The sequence below is a fragment of the Microcebus murinus genome, chromosome 30 (assembly GCF_040939455.1).
Source record: "Microcebus murinus isolate Inina chromosome 30, M.murinus_Inina_mat1.0, whole genome shotgun sequence".
NCBI lineage: Eukaryota > Metazoa > Chordata > Mammalia > Primates > Cheirogaleidae > Microcebus > Microcebus murinus.
The window spans coordinates 957,431-977,683 of NC_134133.1; the positions used below are offsets into that span (position 1 = coordinate 957,431).

The following is a 20,253-nucleotide window of genomic DNA, read 5'->3' on the forward strand; positions in this document are numbered from 1 at the left end:
CCCACGGAGACTTCTGCTGGCTCTGCGACTTGGGACAAATTCAGAGCAGAGGCCAAGTCCTGGAACGGAATCCGAGTAAGCCTCATGTCTACGCTATTTTGTGCAATGTACACCTGCTGGCCTCACCTGCTTAAGGACTATGTTTTTAGATGACCAATTAATGAGCACTTGCTCGGAGTTAGGCGGTGTTAGCCCGGAGCTCCAGAAAGTCATTCGGCCCCAACTCAACTGTGCATTTTTTTTTTAATCCTGATATGACTCCCCGCGGCCCCAGCAAAACTAATTGGTGTCTTTGAAACACGCCTCGTGATTTTTCTGCGCCCTTCGGTCCTGTTTCTCCTGTGAACGTCCCCCGAGTGAAGAACAGCAGCTTGCATTCATCAAACACGTACACGCCGGGGCCTTGCAAATTGCTTTGCTTGCTAACTTATTTAATCTTTGCATCGCGATCACACAAGGTAGAGACTGTCATCGTTCCCATTTTACAGAGGAAGAAACTGAAGACCGAAGGGGAAGAGTTGAATTCCTTTCACGTGCAGATGACACCTTCTCTAAGGCTGTTTTGGAAATAGTCATATAAGTTAGCTTTAATGCTTTAATAAGTGTTTAACAAGTGGAAAATTAAAGGAACAGAAATAATTCTGGGAGGCCGAGGCGGGCGGATCGCTCCAGGTCAGGAGTTCGAAACCAGCCTGAGCAAGAGCGAGACCTCGTCTCTACTATAAATAGAAATAAATTAATAGGCCAACTAATACATATATAGAAAAAATCAGCCGGGCATGGTGGTGCGTGCCTGTAGTCCCAGCTACTTGGGAGGCTGAGGCAGGAGGATCGCTTGAGGCCAGGAGTCTGAGGTTGCTGTGAGCGAGGCTGACGCCACGGCACTCACTCTAGCCTGGGCAACAAAGCGAGACTCTGTCTCAAAAATAAAAAACAAAAACAAAATAGAAAGAAATTAATTGGCCAACTAATATATATATATAGAAAAAATCAGCCGGGCATGGTGGCGCATGCCTGTAGTCCCAGCTACTCGGGAGGCTGAGGCAGGAGGATCGCTTGAGGCCAGGAGTCTGAGGTTGCTGTGAGCGAGGCTGACGCCACGGCACTCACTCTAGCCTGGGCAACAAAGCGAGACTCTGTCTCAAAAAAAAAAAAAAAAAAGAAATAATTCTGTTTCCAGAAAGAGCTGAAATTTCGCCCCACTCTGCTTTTATTCCCCAGCCCACATACCCTCAGCCACGGTGCCGCTGGTTATAACTTAGTACTCCAGCCCGATTAAATCAAAATATCTGGGGATGTGGCCAAGACATTGGCGTTTTTAAGAGGCCTGCTAGATGGCTCTACCTGCTAGAATCTCCGAGGTGGAGATTCACTGTCATCTCGGATTCGAGCATGAAGGAGTAACACCTCCTCTGCCCGCGGTGGGGACATTTTTAATCCCAGACCTTTCCCCTTCCCCTCCATAAGTAGAATCAACCCTCCCCTGGCCATAGGGAACCCTGATCCCACATGGAAAGAACCTTGGAATCCCGTCCTAGACCACACAGAGTCTTGCAGCCCTGTGACTAAGAAGATGCTAGAATTCCCTACAAGAGGCACTGCCATGATCTTCGCATGTTTTGCCGGGGAAAACGGTGACATTGCTTCAATGAGCTAAAATGTCAGCACGGACCTGCATCATTTCTGACATTTCTCAAGTTTATTCTCTGCATCGGTGAGAAATGAGGGCCCCAAGCAAGCACAGAGGATAGCAGCTGTTTGGGGAGCACTTTAATTCTTGTGCAATGGGGTGACACATCCAAACATGAATCCAAGCGCGTCATTTGTCTGCAACAAGCTGCTTCTGTACCTGCTTCTGCTGCTCTGGGGCAGGATTTTTGAGGCCTGGCCCAGCTGCCAGGCGGATGCGCGACCTCGCTCTGCAAGACCAGGCTGTTCTTGTCTCTCTCTGGACTCATCCCATGCTCTGCACGAGCACGTTGAATTCTTTCACCAGGCTCTTTCTTGTCGGTCCTGGACTGTCATATATACTGTCCCTTCTGCTCTGAATATTGTACCCCATCCTTTTTTTTTTTTTTTTTTTGAGACAGAGTCTCGCTCTGTGGCCCGGGCTACAGGGCCGTGGCGTCAGCCTCGCTCACAGCAACCTCAAACTCCTAGCCTCAAGCGATCCTCCTGCCTCAGCCTCCTCCCGAGTAGCTGGGACTACAGGCATGCACCACCATGCCCGGCTGATTTTTTTCTATATATATATATATTTTAGTTGTCCAATTAATTTCTTTCCATATTTAGTAGAGACGGGGGTCTCGCTCTTGCTCAGGCTGGTTTTGAACTCCTGACCTTGAGCGCTCCTCTCAGATGCCTTGCTACTTTTTCATTAGACGTCTTCTCAGCTTCCTTCCGATGCCTTGTTATTTTACTCTCCTTCCAGGGGCTGAATTCTTTCCCTTTTTTTTTTTTTTTTTTTTTTTTTTTTGAGACAGAGTCTCACTTTGTTGTCCAGGCTAGAGTGAGTGCCGTGGCGTCAGCCTCGCTCACAGCAACCTCCAACTCCTGGGCTCGAGTGATCCTTCTGCCTCAGCCTCCCGAGTAGCTGGGACTACAGGCATGCGCCACCATGCCCGGCTAATTTTTTATATATATATCAGTTGGCCAATTAATTTCTTTCTATTTATAGTAGAGACGGGGTCTCGCTCTTGCTCAGGCTGGTTTTGAACTCCTGACCTTGAGCAATCCGCCCGCCTCGGCCTCCCAAGAGCTAGGATTACAGGCGTGAGCCACAGCGCCCGGCCTTCTTTCCCTTTTGAACGTGCAATTTCTACTTGTCTATTTTTAGGGGTCGTGAGATTAGAGTCTGTCTCCTCTGCTGGACCTCAGGTCCCATGAGGGCAGGCGGACGTCTCTGTTTATCACCCTGCGGCTCAAGTGTTTGGCGTGATTTCTGCACGCCGGAAACGCTCCAAAAAAAAACCAATCGTTTAAATGAGCGAGTGGGTCCCTGTAGCAGAGAAAGTCGCAAGCCTACAAAGATCACAGTGAGACATGCGGTTTTTTTGTTTTTTTTTTTTTTTTACATGATCTTTCATTTATTCATCTGTGCATTCAGCAAATGTATAGAATGTACATCATGGGCCAATTACTAATTTTAGTTTTTATTTTCCCTTATCAATTTCACTGCACTTAAAATGGGAAAAAGCATAACACTGACACCAAATAAATTATTCGATTAATGGATTTGTGTGGTATAATGAGAATAATGGGATAGAAGAAGACTACAACCATAGCTCGTATACCCTGTGCCACCTTTGAACATAACCCCAGACAAAAATTGCTCTCCAATCTTTTGCTTGATGCTCACGATAAACTGATCTTATACACATAATTTTCATAGAGGCTTAATATTATCAATGAGTGCACCAACACTGCAGGCAAACAGGACTATTGAAGAATTACCTACCCATTCTGTGCTCACATAGCTAGCTCATAAGCAGAAAATTCCAGAAATAGGCGTGTAGCTGTTCACTCGTTCTACTCAGGAGAGTTCAGACCTAATCCATGCATGTGCTTGATGGAGAATGTGTTAAGTAGGGTCCGGGGACCGGGAGGAGGAGGACATTATTAGCCTTGGGCGTGATGGCTTGAGGGAGGGCTCTGGGATTGAAGTAGAAGTTGGGCAATAAAGGAAGTGTCACAGGAAGTGAGAAAGGGGCAGTAGCACGTTGTGATCAGAGGGGTTACTTAGTAATTGGGGTCAAGGTGTGAGCCCAGCTTATGGCAGTCTTGAAATTAGGGAGTGAGGAGTGACGGATGGATTGGGGACATGGCTGATGATGGCATGCTTATCGGAGAAGGTGCAATAGTCTAGGGTCCCTGCACAGTGCTGTCATCCTCCTGGGAGTGCACACAGCAAGGGGGCGGGTCCCCAAATCTCGAGGCCCCCTGCTGCGGGTGCTGCCTCTTGTCTGCTGTCTGCAGCAGCTCCCATTCGGGGTCACAGGTCCAGCCCTGCCCTGCCCGGGGACAAAGATTTAACTGCTCTAAGGCATCGGGTTCCTCTTGTGTAACATATGGGCAATAATAGCACCTATTATATATAAGGGCCTTGTGAGGATCATAAAAAGTGACACGTTCAGTACACAGGGTAAGAACTCAATAATCGCAAATCAGTAGAACTTAGTGGAATGGGCTCCAGCTCTAGCCAGGGAAACACAAGAGGTGCTAGATCACCGTCGTTTCTTAGAGCTGAATAGTGCTCCATGGTATATGCATATACCACATTTTATCAATCCACTCCTGTATTGATGGGCACTTGGGTTGTTTCCACAGCTTTGCAATTGTGAGTCATGCTGCTACAAACATTCGAGTGCAGGTGTCTTTTCCTGGCTGGAGCTGGAGCTGGAGCCCATTCTACTAAGTGAAGTATCCCAAGAATGGAAAAACAAGCACCAGATATATTCTCCAGCAAACTGGTATTAACTGAGTAGCACCTAAGTGGACACACAGGTGCTACAGTAATAGGGTATTGGGGAGGTGGGAGGGGGGAGGGGGGCGGGTATATACATACATAACGAGTGAGATGTGCACCATCTGGGGGATGGTCATGATGGAGACTCAGACTTGTGGGGGGAGGGGGGAAATGGGCATTTATTGAAACCTTAAAATCTGTACCCCCATAATATGCCAAAAAAAAAAAAAAAAAAAAAAAAGAATGGAAAAACAAGCACCACATGGACTCACCAGCAAACTGGTATTAACTGATCAGCACCTAAGTGCACACATAGGAATAACATTTATCGGGCGTCGGGCAGGTGGGAGGGGTGAGGAGGGGACGGGTATATACACATGTAATGAGTATGATCTGCACCGTCTGGGGGTTGGACACGCTTGAAGCTCTGAGTCGGGGCGGGGGGGGGAAGGGCAGGCAAGGGAAATATACGTAACCTAAACATTTGCACGCCCATAGTATGCTGAAATTAAAAAAAAATGAAAAAAAAAATGAGTAAAACTACCAATTTTAAACTAGCACTATACGTAGCGTTCTATGTGGCTGAGACAACCATTGACAGCAGATATGAGCAGACTCAGTTTCCCTGGAAAGAGCTTATCCAGAAAGAGCCAGGAAGAAAGCTGATGTCACCTGGGAGATAGAGTTATGGTGAATACAAGCGACCTGGTTCCTGATGGCATTTCAGTTCTAGTTGCCTTGAAGCCTGCCATAGAGTAGTCTCTGCCTTTGAATTTCACGCCCCCCCCCCCCCCCCCCCCCGTCTATCTTTGCAATAACGCCACCCATCTTACTCAGCCACTTTTGAGAGGGTTTAGGTTTCTTTTACCCCGGACAGCACTGGCGAGAAAAGCCACCAGCATATTGCAAAACTGGTGCCTAGGCACCAAAGAAGATAATGAATGACAACGAATGATAATGAATGATAATCAATGAATGATCAATGAATAATCAATGAATGATAATGAATGACCAAATTAGCATGGTCGGGATCAGTCTAAATTTAAAGAAATGTGACCTTCTTTTGCAAGAGTGGCTAGTTAACTACCCAAATCATTTTACTAGCCTAAGCAATAGTGGTTGGTAGTCCACTGAATTTTACCCTTCATTTTTAAAAATGGCGCAACCACTGAAACACCACCAAACGATAGCAGATGGTCATGGAGCTTACTCTCCCATTTATAAGTGGAACAGGCAGGTTGGGGGGAGGGGACAGTGCTCCACTATTGTTCTAGGCCAGTTTGGAGATGTGGAACCCACCTTGTGTTAGGTGGTCGGTAGGTAGGTGGGATTTTGCTTTCTATGATTGCTCCACCCCAGTGGAAGAGCCCAGGCTCCTTTCTTCGATTCCCTGGAGATAAAGTCGTGCAAGGTGGAGGGTTAAGGAGATCTGAGGATACTGGCGGCTTTGCTTTCTGTTGGAGGATCAATATGTGATAGGCTAGCTGTCAATGCATGGTCTCCATCGGAAGGCAACCAAGAGGGCATGAACAGAGTGTGTCGAGCCGAGCTGTCCCGTACAGTGCTCTCTTGGTTGGTGGTCGGAGAGGGGGTACTAGTGGCAGATGGCCTACGCTCCAATGGACCACATTTCTAACAGTGATGTGCTCACTCCTTCCCTCCCTTAGCGCCCAGAAGTCTGAGAAGCAGGAAAAAAAAACAACTCATCCATCCACTTTACACCTGAGTCTCTGAATAGCTTTTGAACTCAAACACCAAATATTTGGGGCTCTGTTCTCTGGTTAGGGGGTCATTCAGGCCTCACCGTTTGGGCTGGATATGGTAGGAGCTCAGAGATTGAGAAGGAGCGTGAGAAGACAGAAGAACATATCATTGTTTTTTTTTCACAATATTATCCAGTTGCATATATGTATACACGGGTCCCAGAAAGGAGCAAAAGTTCTACTACCGTGTCTTCTTGGGGAAAAATAAATATAAGACCCTGTCTCATTTTGGGGGAAACAGGGTACTTCCTTAGATGAAGCTATCAGAATCTTCCCCGTAGAAATGTACCGATCCCCGGAAGTTTCCGGAGCTATTGCAGAAGGGGAGGGCTGCAGATTTTCCAAGCACGGCGACATAATTCACAAGACTTGCCCGGGATTCATGCGGACTTTGCATTAACACCCCGGGATGCCGGGATCCCACCTCAATCTAGGCTGGGGCCCGGCTAGAGGGATTGGGAGCTGACTCTTTAGATTTAAAACATTTTTACCCCTTTCTGGAAAAAAAAAAAAAAAAAAAAAAGAATTGACTAAAAGTGTTCTCATAATCAGAGAAGACCAGATCTTTGAAAACACCTGAGCTCTCTGGAGATAAATGGAAACCGATGGCTTTGGGGCTACTTTAGGGGAATTTTCTTTTTGCTTATGAATTTAGTCTTATGTGTCATCAAGTGTACACATAACTGACAAGGATTAGGGATCCTTGTGATTAGTACACATAACTAATCAAGTGTACATAACTGACAAGGATTTGGGGTATGTCGTACCATGATATCTGTTTGTCTGTCTCTCTCTCACACACATACACACACAAAACTGACATTTGTGCAGAGAATTTTTCATCTTCCAAGTGGATCCACAGATGGGCTTACAATGAAACTGGCTGCATTTAGATTCGAGTATGCACTAAATATAATTGCATATATCGTTTTCCCATTAAGATGACATCACGATTCTTAGAACATATTTTGCATGATACCCAAATTCCTGAAGCTGATCCCGCTGATAAAATGCAGAGACTTAAAAAAAAAAAATAGATTAAAAAAAATGCAGAGACTTTAAAAAAAAATAGATTAAAAAAAAAATGCAGAGACTTAAACGCCCAAGAACTGTTAGTGAATAAAGTTGCTGTGAGCAGTTATAACGCACACGGTCTGTATTATACTTCCCAAATACCCAGTCCCATTACAACATTTCCTATTTATCATCTTCCCTTTCGGTGAAGACGGCTAGAGAAGAGTGAAGAACTAATTGGGTTTGTAAGCCGTTTATCACTGAGTATGATTTAAATGTAATTTTTCTCTCTCCCCTCCTTAACACTGGGTATTACCAGACTTTTCATCTCTGCCCGTGCGATTGATGAATCTCCGCATCTCAGTGTTTAATTTACGTTTCTTCAACTGAGTGATGCTGAGCGGGTTTTTCCATGTTTACCAGCCACTTTTATTCCCTTCTCAGTGAACTATTTAAGATATTTCCTTATGCTAAAAAAAACACAGGCCCAGATCATCCTATACAATATGATGCCACCTTTGATTTATAGACTTTTATGTGTGTCCATCGATCGGCCCAAATGTGCCCAGGTATTTTCTGTAAGATTCACAGGAATGTGACAACAAGAATTTCTTCTGACAAGTAAGATGCTAGAGGGTTGGTTGGTAGGAAAGGGGAAAAAAAAAAAGGGAGAGAATTACTTTTATTTTTATCCTTTCTTTGCTGTATTTGTACGTATACGTTTATTAATTTTAAATTTTTAACTGACAACAATTGTAAATGTCATGGGACACAATGTCATGTGCTGATACATCTTTACATTGTGGAACATATACCTACATTCCTATGCATACCAGGCTATGTATATTATTTTTATTAAAGAGTACATTTTTTTTTTCCAAAAAATTAATTTGTTTACTAGCTCGAGAATAATAGGGAAATGACTATGTGAGCAAGGCACTACACATTTCACTGTCTTTTGGGGTCAGGTAAGTAACATCGGTGTGCCAGCCCTAGCATATTAAGAAGAAATAGGCCGGGCGCGGTGGCTCACGCCTGTAATCCTAGCACTCTGGGAGGCCGAGGAGGGAGGATCGCTTGAGGTCAGGAGTTCGAGACCAGCTTGAGCAAGAGTGAGACCCTGTCTCTACTAAAATAGAAATTACTTGGACAGCTAAATATATATATATATATATATATATATATATATATATATACACACACACACATATATGTGTATATACACATATATATACACATACATATGTGTATATATGTATACACACACATATATATGTGTGTGTGTGTGTCTGTCTGTCTATCTATCTATCTATCTATCTATCTATCTATCTATCTATCTATCTATCTATCTATCTAAGCTGGGCGTGGTGGTACATGCCTATAGTCCCAGCTACTCGGGAGGCTGAGGCAGGAGGATCGCTTGAGCCCAGGAGTTGGAGGTTGCTGTGAGCCAGGCTGACGCCACGGCACTCTAGCCCGGGCAACAGAGCAAAACTCTGCCAAAAAAAAAAAAAAAAGAAGAAACAGTGAGACTTATGGGAAACTGAGGCATCCTATCCAAAGACATGCAGAGTCAATTTCTAATCCTCTGCTGACCTAATGGGTCTGAGGATGGTTTTGCCAGCGGGCTCTCTATTGACAACTGCTGCTCCAAACTGAAATAAAAAAAGAAAGAGACATATACTCTTAGAAGGAAAATGTACATACGGGGGTTGAATTCCTGTTCTCTTGCAAAGGAACAAATGTAGAGGCCGGTCTTGCATGAGACAAATGCTCTGTCAGTTCTTATACCTCCTTCCTCTCATTATTCTTACAAATGCACGCTTGGGTCCCTGTTACACTGGGCAGGTTTAGGGGCCAAGCTGGGGACCAAACGCTGCTTCAAAAAGAAAATGTATGTAAGATTCAGAAAGTATGCCTCAAAATGCCATCACTTGACTGACGGAGCCTCAGAATACCCTGTTCTCTTAAGGACAACAGTCTCTCTTTCTGGAAACGCCGGCTGATAAAGCCAATTGAATTCTGTCCGCTAAACAAGCTTGAGTCTGATTTGGAAGAATAAGGAAAGTTTCAAACAGACACATTATAAATCATATCGCTAGCAGGATCAGCCGTGCACTGTTTGGTCAACTAGTCTTGGGAGAAACACTGAGCTACGGGCATAGGAACTACCAGATGAACTCAGAAGACCCCCCAAAGCCATTCCTGAAAAACCAAATCAAGACATAGTCCGTAGTCTACAACATCATGGCCCAAAGTCTAGTTCATGGAACGCTGAATAAATGCCACAAAGAATAAGGTTCTATGAGTTAAAAAGCCCGGAAATATTAGATCGCAGTTTAATAAGTTACTTGTCTGCAGACCTTCTCAGAGCCTTTAACAGGCTGTCATGTTTTGGGAGGCTAAGAAGAGGCTATTACAGGTAATATTTCTCATTTTATGTATATATATATATATATATTTCATTTTGTTCTTTAGAAAACTGTTGCTGCATTTTAAATTTCCTTCAGTCCTCAGACCTTTTGTCTGTAGCATGGCAGTCTCTGGAGAATATGATGATATGTAGTCAAGAAAATTTTACCCTGTCTTTTTCCAAAGGAGCAATCTCCTCCATGGGCAATTTTCGCAGAGATTCTGGTTCTGAAATCTCGTATAATAATATCCAGGAAGGTGATGACTTTTTTCATTGCATTAACAAACAATTTTTTTTTTTTTTTTTTTAAAACCTGGGGCTTTCATTGCTGAGACATTTCCGAGGTTCTCTGTTGTAAGCCGGCCTCTCCCCAGCGCTTGCCCTCTGGCTGGTGATCCAGTGTACCGAGACAAGAACACCAAGTTGAGGTTGCTACTCAACAGAGTCATCGAAACAATCATAATTTACACTGAATAAGCAGACAGACCTGTGAACTTATTACGGAGATTTTTTTTTTCATATGGAGAGTGATGCAAAAATCCACAATGCTTATAAGACCTCCCCTATTAACCAGTGGTTGGATTTTTTCCCCCCATAGGTTTGTCCAAGTCAGAAATAGAATGTAAAGCCCATGACAATAAAATCTTAAATAGAGAAAACTGCTTGAAAATTTTACCGTAAAAGCACGCACTTCACCCCTACCATGCCCTGGACGGTGAACCGTCAGTCATCCTAGGAAACTGGAAGTGTGTTTTCAGAGGTGCTTCTAATTACTCCAGGGCAGGGACCTAAGAAGGTGCAATCCACCATCTTTACGACGCAGAAAGGGAAGGAAGGGGCAGGTAACAGGTGTTTCTGTCAATAGCCACATGCTTTGCCTTTCTTCTCCTTCCCACCCGCATATTTTGCATCTTGTAAGAAAGCCTTGGGAATATGGCATGTGTTTATGTTAGACGCTGGTCTGTCTGTGTTGCTTTTGTTGTGACTAGCTGCATGACTTTTTTTTTTTTTTTTTTGAGACAGAGTCTCGCTGTGTTGCCCAGGCTAGAGTGAGTGCCATGGCATCAGCCTTGCTCACAGCAACCTCCAACTCCTGGGCTCAAGCGATCCTCCTGCCTCAGCCTCCTCCCCAGTAGCTGGGACTACAGGCATGCGCCACCATGCCCGGCTTATTTTTTTTCTATGTATTTTTAGTTGTCCAGCTAATTTCTTTCTATTTTTAGTAGAAACGGGGGTCTTGCTCTTGCTCAGGCTGGTCTTGAACTCTTGAGCTCAAGCGATCCTCCCGCCTCGGCCTCCCAGAGTGCTAGGATGACAGGCGTGAGCCACGGCGCCCGGCCTGGCTGCATGAGTTTTCAGCCTGTCACTGCATCTCTCTGTGCCTCAGTTCCCTGATGTGTAAACTAGAAATAACAGAAACATATACCTTATAGGACTGGGGTTAGAATAGAATAATGAATATATAGACTTACAGTACTTGAAAGAGTGGTACATGGTGAACCTCAAACATGTGAACCATGATTTTTATTAGTAGTATTATTAGTCTTACTTGCATTTAATTATTTTTAAAACTTTAAGAGTAATACTATTTTATGCCATTATAGATCAATTAGAATCATGGAACACAACCTCACAAGCTCTCTAAAAATTTATTTTTGTTTTATATCATTTGCTTGGAAAAAATCTTTCTTTAAATAAATAGGTATGGTTGCTTTTTGTTTTTTATTTTTGAGACAGAGTCTGGCTCTGTTGCCGGGGCTAGGGTGCCGTGGCGTCAGCCTCACTCACAGTGACCTCAAACTCCTGGGCTCAAGCGATCCTCCTGCCTCAGCCTCCCGAGTAGCTGGGACTACAGGCATGCACCACCATACCCTGCTAATTTTGTATATATATAATTTTAGCTGTCCAGCTAATTTCTTTCTATTTATAGTAGAGACGGGATCTCGCTCTTGCTCAGGCTGGTCTCGAACTCCTGACCTCAAGCAATCCGCCCGCCTCGGCCTCCCAGAGTGCTGGGATGACAGGCGTGAGCCACCATGTCTGGCCGAATAGGTGTGTTTTGAGTCATGGTCTTCTTGCTTATAAATATTTATTTGATTTTAACTTTTAGTCCCTGAGAAGTATGTTTTCAGTTGTTCTCAACCAAAGATACTGAGTAGCGTACTCCTCCCCCAATTTTGGGTTATACTAATAGAATAATTAATAATTAGGGTGTAACAATTCATATTCCTATAGAATAGCGCCAGGCATAGGGTCAAGGGAATAATGCTTTTGTAAGTATTTGTAAATGACTGCCCAATAATTTAAGTTGATAATTACCTATTTTGGTGTTTTCAGTTATTAGATAGCAGAAAATATCATTATTAAAATAAAAGATCACCACTTTTTTTTTTTTTTTTTTTTTTTTTTTGAGACAGAGTCTCGCTTTGTTGCCCAGGCTAGAGTGAGTGCCGTGGCGTCAGCCTCGCTCACAGCAACCTCCAACTCCTGGGCTCAAGCGATCCTCCTGCCTCAGCCTCCCAAGTAGCTGGGACTACAGGCATTCGCCACCATGCCCGGCTAATTTTTTCTATTCATATTAGTTGGCCAATTAATTTCCTTCTATTTTTATAGTAGAGACGGGGTCTCACTCTTGCTCAGGCTGGTTTCGAACTCCTGACCTCGAGCAATCCGCCCGCCTCGGCCTCCCAGAGTGCTAGGATTACAGGCGTGAGCCACCGCGCCCGGCCAAGATCACCACTTTTAAAAATTTTTTCCAGCTATATATTATGCTTTGAAAAAGTTGCTAAGATTTTACCCCCAAAATTTCGGTCCCACATTGAAAGATCTAATCTCAGATTTTTGAACCTTCAAACGATCTAATATATGCCTCTTTTACAGTCGTAGATGTTCCTCTGTTTTTGGAGACCTGGTAGAAGGCAACTGACTGGTGATTTTAGACGAAAGTAAGTAATAGCAATTGAAGCACTTGCCGTGGAAAATTCACTATATAAAACAGAACGTGTTAGGGACAGGCAGGGTGTATGGATTATCTCAACTACTGTCTCGGAGATAAACTGGGCTTACCTATTCTTAGGGAACTGCCCCCGGGGAATGCAAGAGACACTGTAGACGGGACAAAGTGGAGAGGGCTATTAAATCAATGGCGTATCTACACCTGAAAATTTCGCGTGGCTGTTAATAATAATTTTTCGAAGAGCATGCATTAACTTGGGAAATGTGTATCATGTAATAAATGGAAACGAGCCATTGATAAAACAGTGTCACAGCATTTTTAGTTCAATAAAATTATCTACAATACCAACGTGCTCTTTGCAATCGGGCGGAGACTGGATGGACATGCACTAACGTGACCGTACGAAGCAAAGATAATCTCTGGGCAACGATAGCAAGGGCGATTTTTAACGTAGGGTTCAATGTAGTTCTGTATTTTCAAAATTCCTGCAGTAAACACGCATTCCTGAAGGTGACTCATCACCGTTGGGCATACCCAAGATAGTTAGCTGGAAGCAGACCCAAGAAAAGATGACGGCAAAGATCCCACCGTAGTCAATTAATGTGAAGTGAAATTTTATGAAACGATATTTCTCCACGTCTCTATGAGCTTTATCCAAACATATTAGGAAGAGAGGAAATACATATTGTCACTTAGCGATCACTTGATTGGAACCAAAAAAAACATTATACATATGGTTTCCATGATTCTCGCTGCAACCACATAAAGTAGAAATGATCGTTATTCCTATTTTACAGGCAAAGGAACTGAGGTTAGGAAACAAATGGGACGTGCCCAAGCTCACTCTGTTAGCAATAGGTACAGCTAAGATTTTTACACTTGTGCTCACGTGTATCTAAGTTTCTCAGTCTATGAGGTTGGTAGCTGTATTAGACTAATGTACAGTTACACTTCATACTTAATTTTTATGAAATGATCCAGGCCACCAGAACAATTTTGATCATGGCAACGTGCATTGTTGTCCATTGCCCAAACAGGCCAATGGATTTAAGGATTTTGGAGGAGCAGCATGCTATCGAAAGCATAAATAATCAGCACGAGAGGAAGGAACACTCCATGCTTCACTGACTTTTGCTTGGAAGGTAGAGACTAAGCCCTCTTGTTTGAACCAACCACATCGAAGTCAAACAAACTTGTTCTGATATAAAAAAAAATATCACGGTTACGTGGCTTAATGTCTCATAGAAACTTAGGGCCAGATGCCATTAATCCCTCTGCCTGCATAGCTAGTGCATCGTGCCTTGCGTTTTGCATCCAAATCCCGAAGGCGGTTCTATTTCTAGATCATTAGAGACAAAAATGGAGCGGAAACAAAACGGAGAGTTCTATTAGGCTATTAAGTACGAAATGTCCTACTTTCCTTAAACGCTAAGTTTGACGGTTGCTGTCTCTGACATTCCGCTCTGCCACCTCTTGTTTTATTTATGTTTATCGTGAAGGTACACCCTCGGTCTTGCAAACGCATGTTTTGGCTTGCGATTGTCTTTTGGAATTTTTTTTGGAACAATGTTTTGGGAAATCACGGGTAAGCGAAAACTCCGTGTTATTTTCGAATGTAAAAGTTCCGTCGTGGAACCAAATGCAGGACAGAGAGCTCGGAATATCAGCGACGTGTTTGGGAAGGATGTGGCTAATGAATGCACGTACTATGTTGAGTGAGGGTTTGAGAAATTCTGTCCTGGTGATTTTAATCTTGCAAATGAAATGAGCCACGTGGGAGACCTGAGACCACGGTGGATAACTATGAGCTAGAAGCTGTAGTGGAAGCGAATCCATCTCAACCTACGCATGAATTAGCAGCAAGGTTTGGCATCACTATTCCGACAATATGGGACCATTGGAAACAAATCGTCAAGGTAAAGAAATGCAATGGATGTGTTTTGCGTGAATTAAACATACATCAGAAGAGAAATCACCTGCAAGCTTGCATTTCTCTGCTACCACAACATAAAGGCGAAGCAATTTCCACACCGTGTTGTTACATGCAATGACAAATGGATTCCTTTTGACAACCGCAGGCATTTGGCTCAATAGTTGGGTAAAGGTGAAGTTCAGAAACACAGTCTAAAACCGAATATTCACCCACAAAAAAGCTCTGATAGTGGTCTCTGGTATTATCCACTGCAGCTCCATGAAAGCTGGCCAATCGGTCACAGCGGGTGTCTACTGCAACCAACTGGATGAATTGACGGGGACGCTTGCGATTGAGCAGCTGAGATTGGTCAACAGAGACAGGCCCACGGTCTCGTGACGGAAGGCAGAAGGGCACAGGTGCAATAGGGACATAAACTCTCCCTTTCGTGACGGCACAAATGCCACCACACGAGGGTGGAGCCTTCGCGGCCCAGTCACCTGCCAACGGGACCCCCCGGTCCCAGCACTGCCAACCAGATTTCGGCGTCAGCTTTGGAGGAGAAGTCGCCCGAACCACAGCACCAGAGAAACAAGAATTTAAAGTCTTTGCTGGGGGCTGGCATTTGTTTTATTGCCTTTTAGCGCTTTGCACGCACCTTTTTTTTTTTTATCACCCTGCACCCCTACTGGAAGGAAAGAAGAAAACAGATCATGCACCGCGAACAACACCTAGATGAAGCCCCCCAGAGAGAGAGAGAGAGAGAGAGAGCGGCAGGGCCAGCCACTCACCGTCCACGCAGGAGGGTCGGTTTCTTGTCGTTCCGGCCACTTTCCCGGGCAGGCAGGAGCACTTGACCGTCTGCGACCGCTCCTCGATGCGGTTCTTATTACAGCATCTGTGAGCCGCGATGACTTCGCACGTCCCTCCTTCTGGCAAGAGAGAGAGGAAGGAGGGGGACGCTGATTAGAGATGACTCAGTGGCCCCTTCAGACCGGCGCGTCTAGGCGCGGAAGGGGCTGGGGAAAGTGCTAGAAATGATAGAGACAGTTTCCGAGGAGGATAATTCCGTGCCATCTTGGAGAGCATCAGAGAGTACCAGCGAACGCCCCTCAAGATGTTTGCATGCAGAGGCAGGGAAGCAGGGACACTTTACGGTGACACGCGGAACAGAGATGCCATCTGGCAAAAATGCATCACGTGTGGGGGGCTCTCAGTCCTGGGTCGCCATTGCATTTAAGATCCCCTGAGCTCCCCCTAAGGACAAGCAACCGGCGCTCCGGTGACATAGAACTTCCGGTGGCAGGAAAACTTCCCAGCAATCAAACTCCCCCTCCTGTGGCCGGCCCACCCTCCAGGAGGCCGAATTAGAAAAATCTGATCAGGAGTCATCTCCCAAATCCAAATGTCACCCACAAAAGGAAAAGAAAGAATTGCCGCACCATCTGGGGGGTGGTCGTGCTGGAGACTCAGACTTGTGGGGGCGGGGGGGGGGGAAAGGGCATTTATTGAAACCTTAAAATCTGTACCCCCATAATATGCCGAAAAAAAAAAAAAAAAGAAAGAATTGCCGGAGAAACTGGGCATGTGCCTTCGGCGGCTTCTCAAACGGCAGACCTGGCATGTGGCTTGGCTTAATTGTCACAGCTCATGTGGGCCCACACCGGCGTGTGTTGGTGACCTAGTGTCTTGTCACCCTCTGCTAGGTTCTTAGCAGGGGAATGGCCACGTCTGCCTGCAGCTTGATGAGGGTTCTCCTTGAGTCTCTCCAACCTGTAGGAAAGAGGTTTTTTATATTGCTAAGAAGATAGCACTCCCCATTTCTGTTTGTAGATTCACTGTACTGCAGATGAGCACCCTAGCAGACTTCTTTTGTAGATTATCATCAAGCTAATTAGCTAAGCCAAATCTCCTGGAACACGGAAGATACCCCATGAGACCAGAAATCAGGAACTATTAATAAGGTTCCCAACGTCGACGTCTGAATTTTCGGGAAGAATGTCTTGCATCTGACCAGAATAAGCCACCAGCATTTAGGATCCCTGCCGTTGAGGATGCATTTCAACCGCTGCATAAAAGTCACTGTGTCATACACTGTAAGGGATGTGTTTACTCACAGGTGCATAGGAGACACATGCACACACACTTAGGAAACCACTGGGAAAGAGGAAATGGGAGAGGGCAGGAAGAAGAGAGGGAGAGAAGACTTGAGACACAGCTTCATCCTGTCCTCTGAGGACTCGTAGAGTGCAGCGGTTCTCAGTGCAGTGGGGAGGAGGGGTGCGGTTTTGTTTCCTGACCCCCACAGTATTTGGCAAGTCTGGAGACACTTTTGACTGGCATCACTGGTGGCAGTGGGTGCTACTGGCATCTTGCAGGTAGAGAGAGCAAGGGTGCTGCTAAACACCCCATGAATCCCGTAACATCCAGGATGCTCCCCAAAAGACAAGGAATGATCCGGCCCCCTAAAAGAGCAACAGTGCCAAGGTATTGAGAAGCTCTGCTCAACTGTGAAAGAAACACTCCTAAGAGTCTCTGATTTTTTGCTTGTGGGACTGCAAACTAGTTCAACCTCTGTGGAAAGCAATATGGAGATACCTTAAAGCGATACAAGTGAATCTACCATTGGATCCAGCAAGCCCATTGCTGGGCATCTACCCAAAAGATCCAATGACACTCTACAAAAAAGACACCTGCACTCGAATGTTTATAGCAGCACAATTCATAATCGCAAGGCTGTGGAAACAGCCCAAGTGCCCATCAATCCAAGAATGGATTAATAAAATGTGGTACATGTATACCATGGAGTACTATTCAGCTCTAAGAAACAACGGTGACATAGCACATCTTATATTTTCCTGGTTAGAGCTGGAACCCATTCTACTAAGTGAAGTTTCCCAAGAATGGAAAAACAAGCACCACATGGACTCACCAGCAAACTGGTATTAACTGAGTAGTACCTAAGTGGACACATAGGTACTACAGTAATAGGGTATTGGGCAGGGGGGAGGGGGGAGGGGGGCGGGTATAGACATACATAATGAGTGAGATGTGCACCATCTGGGGGATGGTCATGCTGGAGACTCAGACTTTTGGGGGGAGAGGGGGAATGGGCGTTTATTGAAACCTTAAAATCTGTACCCCCATAATATGCTGAAATTAAAAAAAAAAAAAAAGGAAAAAAAAAAAAAAAGAGTCTCTGATTTTTGGTGGCCCGATTCTGCTTCCCTCAATGGGAGGGAAGAGTTGGGGATTTCAAACTGGCCTGACTTAGCAGCAGCTTGCATCTCAGCTTTGTCACTTACTGAGCACCTCAGTTTCCTCATCTGTAAATTGGAATGACGACAACAGCTGCATGGCGGGCTGCGCGAGTGAGCACAAACCAACAGAACAGGTGCGCAGGGCTAGCACCTGCCGCGTGGCAGAGCCCATATTGCTGCCTGTGATGAGAATATTCAGAATGACTAGATATTTATTGTTTCTTTCCTTGTGATGCCGGGCTCCTCTCTGCCTCAGACACTTTGCAAATAGAGTTTCCCCTGGAATACTCTCCCCTGTCTCCCATCCCTCCGACCCCTGCCGCCCCCCCAACTCCAACACAAATGCACCTGCCCAGGTGGCTCTCCTTAGAGCTTGACTCAGAGGTCAGTTCCTTAGAGAATCCACCCTCCCCACTTCCATCATTGTCCATTCCTTGCATTGTTCGTGTCTGCGCTCCAGCCAAACCATGACCTTGGCTGGTGTCCTAGTGACCATGACCATGACCTAGTGTCATTGCCTTCCCCTCACAGCCCCGGCATGGACAGCCAGTATAGGTGCTCCACAACTGTTGGATGGACGGATGAATGAATGAATGAATCAGTGAATTAACTAAAACTAATACTATAAGGTAAGTACCACGTTCTATGGACATGGATGGAATGGGCGCCCCATTCCTCTTTGAAAAAAATAGGAAGTCTTCTTAAAGCTAGGTGTTGAAAGACAGGGCTTGAGCAGGTGCTAGGAAGGGGAAGAATTTCACTGATGTGAGAGTCTAAGGCATTTTTTTAAGACAACCCTTTTAATTTAGGATAGTTTTAGATGTTTAGAGAAGTTGCAAAGATAGTACTGAGCGTGCCCAGTTGCACCACACCCTAAAAATAGGAAATTCCTAATAGGAAAAATAGGAAATTCCTAAAAATAGGAAATTATTCCCTATTTTTTATCACCCTCTTATCTCACATGAGTATGCTACATTTGTTACAATTAACGGGTCAATAAATAGCGATACATTGTTACTAGCTCACATCTGGGCTTTGTTCAGAAGATTTCCCAGTAAATTGAGCTTTTGCCCAATGTTCTTCTTGTTCCAAGATCTCTTCAGGGACCCTGCATCATATCTAGTTATCTTATCTCCTTGGGCTCCTCTTGGCTGTGACGGTTTCTCAGCATTCTTTGTATTTCGATGACCGGGACAGTTTTAAGGAGTGCTGGTTGGGCATTTTCCAGAATGTCCCTCTGTTGGGAATTGTCTTCCTTTTTTTTTTTTTTTTTCTCATGCTCAGATGGAGGTTGTGAGTCTTTGGAGGCAGGTCACGGAGGTGAAGTGCCATCCTCACCACATCATCTCGAGGGTCCATGCTGCCCGCGTGATTTATCGCCGCTGATGTTGACCTTGACCTCTTGGCTGAGGCAGAGCTTGTTAGGTTTCTCGACTGCAAAGTTATTTTTTTTTTTTGCCCTCCTCCTTTGCAGAAGGAGGTCACTATATGCAGCCCAGACGCAAGGAGTGGGGAATAATGCTCTATCTCCTTAAGATTGGAGTATCTATTAAAATTCTTTAGGATTCTCCTGCATGAGAGATTTGTCTCTTCTCCCCCATTTATTCACTTATCCAGTAATTTATTTATATCAGTATTGATGCATGGATATGTATTGTAATCCTTTGCATTATAATCCAATAGTATCTTATCTGTTGCTTAAACTGTTCTAGCTTTGGTTAACTGTGAGCTTTCAGTTGGTTTCTATCTCCCTTTGACAGACTTCAATTATTGTGGGTTTTTTTTTTTCAAGCACTTCCTGGCCCTACAAAAATGTTCTAGGCTTATCTTACATGAGTATATGTCCTGCCCCAATCCTAGAATCGGCTATTTTTCTAAGAAGCACTTTAGAGCATTTAAATAAAACACACCAGAGTAGATGGAAGTGAGGTTTCTCGCACACGTGAGATAGGATTAGATTGGAGGGGTCTTGTCTCTCTTGCAGAAAGAGCCCTCTGAGTTGCAATGAGGCATGGGCTGGGATTTTTGGAGCGAAGGACCGGTGTGATCCAGGTGTTGCTCTGGGGCAACCACCCTGGCAGCTGTGGGAAGGAATGATGGGGAAGTACAAGGTAAGCCCAGCAGAAGAAACAAACGGCTCCTGCCAAATACCGAGCAGGAATCTCGAAGGCTGGAGCTGGGATCGTGGAAGATGCCTCTCTGTGCCCGTGCACACAGCACCAAGATTAGACTCGATGCAATGGGGCCAATCACGCATTGCACTAACCGGACACCTGCAATCATGTCGCTTCAGCTTATACTTGTGAGCTGCAAATGCCCTCAGTCAAGTCAGTAATTGGCTACTTCTGTCCTCCGTGAAAATGCCACTCATTTTAAGCTCACCACTTGGCTTTCCTACAAGAACGCAGCAATATATTTGTGATCGAAACTAGCACGAGGTGCACAGAAAGCTCGAGGGATGCAGCTTGAA

At 44.8% G+C, this 20,253-nt stretch overlaps 1 protein-coding gene across 1 annotated transcript in view; it reads right to left on the bottom strand.

Annotated features, from left to right (window-relative positions):
• The window catches only part of TAFA1 (TAFA chemokine like family member 1), a 488,138-nt gene that overhangs the window by 94,087 nt on the left and 373,798 nt on the right, over positions 1 to 20,253 (bottom strand). The window contains exon 3 of the mRNA XM_075998829.1: positions 15,315 to 15,455. Within this exon, the coding sequence (XP_075854944.1) occupies positions 15,315 to 15,455 (141 nt within the window). The remainder of the gene's footprint in view (positions 1 to 15,314; positions 15,456 to 20,253) is intronic.